The sequence below is a fragment of the Oenanthe melanoleuca genome, chromosome 2 (assembly GCF_029582105.1).
Source record: "Oenanthe melanoleuca isolate GR-GAL-2019-014 chromosome 2, OMel1.0, whole genome shotgun sequence".
Taxonomy (NCBI): Eukaryota; Metazoa; Chordata; class Aves; order Passeriformes; family Muscicapidae; genus Oenanthe; species Oenanthe melanoleuca.
Genome location: NC_079335.1, coordinates 143,842,226 through 143,848,243, shown reverse-complemented (window position 1 = coordinate 143,848,243; position 6,018 = coordinate 143,842,226). Strand labels below are relative to the sequence as shown.

Here is a 6,018-nt window from a genome sequence, read left to right as displayed (position 1 = left end):
GCTTGGGGACATGGAGTGGTAGACTAAAGGACTTCTAATTCATTAGTGTGGGCTCTTTTTCCTCAGAGGAAAAAAGGCAAATATTAACTTATTAACTTTTTTTTTTTAATTTTTTGATGAAGTTACTGTCCCATTGTCAGATGGACTGATGGACTGGGTGCTCAATCAGAAGGGCTGCAGTCAGCCCCAGAGGCTGGCAGCCTGAGCCAGGCTGCAGGACTCAGCTCCACAGCCTCACCTCGAGTCCTGTGGGCAGTTCTAGCCACCACAATACAGAAAGGACTACACAATACACAAAGAAGGACTTTAAACTATTAGAGAATGTCCAAGGGAGGGCAGCAAAGATGGCAAAGGGCCTTGAGGGGAAGCTGTGAGGGGCAGCTGAGGACACTTGGTCTGTTCAGCCTGGAGGAGACTGAAGGGAGACTCATTGTTGTCTTCAAATTCCTCGTGAGGAGGAGGGGCAGACACTGGAGAGGGACACTGGACACTGTGACAGTGACAGGAACTGAGGGCATGGCCTGGAATTGTGTCAGGGGAGCTTGATGATGGATGTCAGGAAAAAGGTTCTTTCCCCAGAGGTGTTGGGCACTGGAACAGATGCCCAGGGACGTGGTCACAGCACTGGCCTGAGCTCCAAGAAGTGTTTGGACAATGCTCTCAGCCACAGGGTGGGATTTTGGGGATTTCTTGTGAAGGCCTGGAGCTGGACTTGAGGATCCCCTCCAGCTCAGGATATGCTGTGATTCTGTGAGAAACCATCCAGGCCCTCCATGGGCTCCTCACATTCCCCACACCTGGAGAGATCTCCTTGCTCCCTGAGCTCAGAGTGAGGTGAGCTGAGCACAGCAGTGAGTAAGGGCTGGAGTAAAGGGCTGCTCCTCCTCCTAAGGCTTGTGGGGGCCCAGCACCTCAGCTGCCTTCTCCCATGGGGGAAAGGGGTACACACAAGTGTCCAGACCCTTCCTGGTCTGCCCACCCTACCCAGGCTCCACACACCTACACAGAGCCCTGGAATGGGAGTCTGCATCACCCTGCACTCATTTTTCGGATAAGAGGATGAACACTCTTTGCTGCAGGGCTGATGATCCACCCACACCATACAGCAGATGTAGAACAAATCCCTCCAGCAACTTATGTGTGATTCAACTGGTCCATCAAGAGATGATTTCTAGGTATTTTCAGAGGAAACAGGCACTGAACAAAAGAAACTTGACCAGACCAAAGTATTTTCAGAGGTAAAGTTTACCGTCAGAACGCAGCAAAAGAAGTTAAAAAAAAAAAACCCACAAAAATCTAAAATCTTGAGTTGAGAATGTACAAAACAAAGTCATAATAATAAGAAAAACCACTTTACAAAGTCTCAAAATGAGTTTAAACAGTAAACATGTAGGAAAGCATGGAAAATCTAAAATAAGGGGTTTGTGTATACTGAATAATAAATTACAATTCTAGAAATAAAGAAAAGAAAGCAGTAACCATTCTGACTCAAGAATCTTTCATAGCATCTTTCTTTGGGGGAATGGTATTGATAGTAGCTGTAGGTCTTGGCTTTACAATTTCCAGTATCATCAAACACTTTCCAGGAACTGAAAAACAAACTGATAAATAACTCCCCCAAGTCCAAGAGTGACAACAACTCAAGATTTTTTTTTTCCTTTTCTTTTCTTAATGACTAAGAGAAAACCTATCCAACCCACCCATCAATATGAGCTTGCATATATATATGTGTGTGTGTGTGTGTAGGATGCCCTTCTTAGAAAAAGAAGGTACCATAGAGGTGTTTGCTTGCCAATGACCAGATTGATTGGTTCTTTAATTGTTCCTACCTATCCTTCCTTCTGCAGTAGTTCAGAGAAGCCTGATCCAACACCTCCAACCCCCACCAAACATTCTAGGGGAATTACCCCAAGGTGCCCATGGATGGATTTTTCCCTTGTGCTTCTAACAGTGCCAGGACTCTGGGTTGTGGTGCAGCACCAAGTCTGTCATGTTGGCCAGGTGAGGGCTGTTCTCCAGTGTCAGGGCAGGCTGCACTGTCCTGCCTGTGTGCAAACACCAAGACAATGACCCTGAGAAGTCCTTAAGGTGTAGGCAAATCCCTGTGTGTAATGTGGATGAAACAGGAGAAATGTTTATCATGGCCTTTCTCTTTTGTCTTACACAATCCTCTCTTGTTCTCCAGAACCTCCTATTTCTTTGGCTTGGAGTTGCCAAAGGTGACAAAGACCACTCCTGGCTCCTGAAAACTCCCATTGGTGTGGAAATCTTCACCTGGGCTCTTCAGGTACCTCCGAAACACAGGTGAGGCAGACACCTCATAGCGGGGATGAGAAACCACGTCGCATGTGGATGACGTTTGTGTCTCGGATTGCTTGGTGACTGTGGTGGACGAAGTGATGATTTTGTTTCCAAACTGGTCCATTTCCTCATACTGCTCCATGACAGTCCGGGTGGCCCCGTAGAGCTTGGACCCATCAGGCCCTGTCTGCAGCTCCAGGATGCTTTTCTGCCTCCGTGGGTTTTGTGGGCTGGGGACGTTCAGGGAGCGGTATTCCGAAAAGCTGCCTTTCACCCCGCAGTGGCAGCTCTCTTTGGAGCTGTCCACAGAGCCCTTCTCTTTGTCACTGCCTGCATGGTTGGCATTGCCAGGCGTGTGCTGTTTCATGGAGCTCAGCCCAGCTTTTGTTTGGACGGGGTCTGGCTTCTTCTCCAAGGGTTTCTTGTCGTGCCCAGCAGACCCTGCTGAGGGGTGGTTATAGGAGCTAAAGCTGTTCTGAGCAAAAGCATCCCTCTTTCCTGGAGAGTCAAGACAGTCTGGTGAAGCGCCATCCTGGGGGGAATGTGCTGTCCTGGCTGATTCTGCTGGTTTCCTGGCAGCAGACTCGATGGTGATGTAGGAAGGAGAGGAGGGAGAGCTGACACGAGACTGAATGAGGCGGGGCACCTCGAGCTCTGCTTTGGCTGCCTCTGTCTTTTCTGCCACCTTTGCGCTTTCCACAGATGCTGCTCCCCCTGTCTCCAGCACGACTTCCTCTTGCCTGGCTTTGCTGGAAACAATACTGATTTTACGGATATTGCTACTGCTCACAGAGCTTTGGGCGCTCCCCAGAGACTCCTTGAACAGCCCTGAGAGCCCAGCAATGTCTGACTCAGACTTGAGGCTAGAAACAGAATAAATGGCTTTCTTGATGGCCTCCTCGATGTCCTGGATGCGGGCAAGCGTCTGCTCCTTCAAGTGGAGAATCTCAGCACTTGCTCTCTCCAGGTCCTCAAAAACCAGATCCACGGAGGGGGCACTGTCAGCGTCCTCCTTTGCCTCAGCCTTGTCCTGCTGCCTTGCCTTCTGGCGCACAACCCACTCGGGGACCTTCTCAAAGAAGCTCTTGAGAGCTTTCACATCCACCTTGCTTGTCTCCTCCTCAAACTCCCTCACTCGGGTCAAGATCTCCTGCAGCTGCTCCTGTCTCCTGAGGTTCTCAAAGATCTCCATAGCCTCCTTGACATTGCCTTTCATGATCTCCTCTTTGTGTACTGACAACCTCTTCCGACGCTCATCTTCCGTTTCTCTCTTTTTTTTCTCTCTCATAATGACCTCTGGCTTCTCCTGGGCAGGTGTCTCTGCCTCCCTGTCAGGACATTTCAGCTGCCTGCTGTTTCCCTGCTGGTGCTCCTCTAAGGAGTTCACTGCCTGCTGATGGAAGGACATTGAATGAGACGTTTGCCTCCTCTCATGCACCTGCTGCACGACTCTCTGACTATCCCACAATCCATAAGAATTAGAGACACTTTCCCTTTCCACCTTGGATGAGGCATTTTGTGCAGTGCCATCTCCTCTTTTTGGAGGGGTATTTGGCTCAGTTTTTCCTGGCACATCCTGTGCCTGTGCTCTGCCAGGACAGGCTGGAGGTGACAGTGAAGAGCACCCATTCTTCTCTTGGCACAGCTCTCCCTGCCTTTGAGCCACCTCTCCTGGGAATCTCCTTGGAGCAGCTGCTTTATCACTCATCACTCCTTGCTTGACTTCAAAACCAACCACTCCATTTTTCATTGGCTTTGAGGTCTCAGCACTGTCTGGTTCTACCTTTCCTTGTCCTCCTTTGCTGGCCTTGTACCTTTCTTCCGCTATTTGAAGAGGGGTTTTGGCAGTGTATTTTGGCATCTTTCTCTCAGGGTTTATACCCTGAACTGTGACAGTCTTCTTCACAGATGTCTCTAGATTGCAGCATTTTGCTTGAACCTCCTCATAGCCTGATTGTTCATGAACTTCCATACAGTTTAATCCCAGCTCTGTGGGGGAAGACCTTGGCTTGCTGATGTCCCTCAAGCCTGAAGGTTTTGGAGGCAGGGGTGGTGGGATGGGTTTTGTTGATCTGCTTGTGCTGTTATTTGCAGAGGCAGAATGTGCCTCATGTAAAAGGTGCTCAGGTTTTGGAGGGGGAATAGGTTTTTTCCTGGGTGGGGCAGTAGTTTCTGGTTTTGGAGGAGGCCTGGGCTTCTCTGCAGGACTCTGGTCACTGGGTTTGCAGGACAGAGAAGGGAGAGGGGTCTGGAGTAGTGCAGAACATCCTGGGGCTTCATCTTTGCTGGTTGGTAATGGAAGGGCACCTTCTCTTGCTGCTTTAGTTGAGGGTGGGCAATGCTCTGCTTTCATCACAGCAACTGAGGGAGGAGGAGGAAAGTCATTATCAGCCTGTGACCCTGAAGCCACTACAGCAGTCTCGTTACTAGCCAGTTGAGTCTCATTTTTCTTTTTACACACAGAATAGGACTGCCCTGCATTTCTGTATATCATAGCAGCTTTAAAATCCCCTCTGGAGACATTAACGTTAGACTTTTCCAGCGACTGAAGTGTGGCTTTTAAATTACCTCGGACAACGTCCTCCTTTTCTACCAGGCGCTGTTCAGTGGCGGCACTTTGCAGTGCTCTGATAGCTGTCTGCACATCCCCTCTGACACCAACATCTCTTTCTTCTTGTACTGATTGCTCTTTGTAATCAGACTCAACACAAGGGTTTATATAGGTTTTCACAGGTGTGGCAGTATAAAGGCCATCCTTAATGCTAAAATCTCTACTGGGCACAACTTGGATTTCCTGGCTCAACAGTTGTCCTCCCTGTACTTCCTCAGAAGCACTGACCTTTTTGTGTGATGCTATGCTCTTCTGAGACACGCTTGTGTGGGTCTTGGATGCCTCCTGGACTCTGGTGGTGGTGGTCTTGGTGGCAGTGCTGCTGCTCTCCTGCTTGCTGGATGAAGAGTCCTGCTGGTGTACGGTCGACTGGAGGGTCGTGGTGCCCTGTGAGCTGACTGTCTGCTGCCTGCAGGCTGTGTGCACCTCCTCCCTGTTTCTCTGGAACTTGCTCTGAACGTGGTGCTGAATGTTTTTTGCTTCTGCTGTTGCCAGCCTCAGGCTTTGCATTGCAGCCTGAAGGTCAGTCCCCAGAGCCTTTTCTTCTGTCTGAGTCTGGCTGGCCTGCCCAGGCACCACACTCTGCTGTTTCCCATCCACTTCTGCCCTCTGAGCTGTCACTTGGGTTGGAAATGTGCCTTTTACCATAGTTTTTGGTTCTTTCAAATGTGCAGTGGTGGTTTCTTCTTTCTCTGCCTTCTTGCTGGCATCTGCAACCCTTTGGATTGACTTTGTGGTCACCTTCAGCCCTCCGGACAGAACTTCTTCCTTTCCCATGGCTGTGGGCAGGGACTTCCCAAGACATTGCACAGTGGTGCCTGTCACACCTGCTGCATGCACAGCCTCTCTCTCTAACACACCCTCTCTGCCCGTGCTTTCACATACAAATCCCTTTTTTGCTCCCTCCACAGCCCCTGGCTCACCTCCTGCAATAGCTTTCTCCATTTGTCCTTTATTTGGCAAGACATGCATGTTAGCCCCTGGCATAACCCGTGGGCTGCTCTCCTCTGCCCCCTCCTCGGCTTGGGCAGAGATGAGGGATTGTATCTCTGACTCCTGCTGGAGATTCCTCAGATAGCTGAGGTCTCCCTTCTCGATGCAGCTCG

General features: G+C 49.8%; 1 protein-coding gene across 1 annotated transcript; it reads right to left on the bottom strand.

Annotated features, from left to right (window-relative positions):
- Positions 1–1,233: 1,233 nt before the first annotated feature.
- On the bottom strand, positions 1,234–6,018 carry XIRP1 (xin actin binding repeat containing 1). Its single transcript, XM_056485160.1, has 2 exons — positions 5,141–6,018; positions 1,234–4,662 (listed from the first exon to the last, which is right to left on the bottom strand). The coding sequence occupies exon 2, from the start codon at positions 4,652–4,654 to the stop codon at positions 2,192–2,194; it is 2,463 nt and encodes an 820-aa protein (XP_056341135.1). The 5' UTR covers positions 4,655–4,662; positions 5,141–6,018; the 3' UTR covers positions 1,234–2,191.

Excerpts from the sequence above, each read along its gene's own strand:
- XIRP1 (XM_056485160.1), bottom strand. The coding sequence starts at position 4,654 with ATGAAAGCAGAGCATTGCCCACCCTCAACTAAAGCAGCAAGAGAAGGT.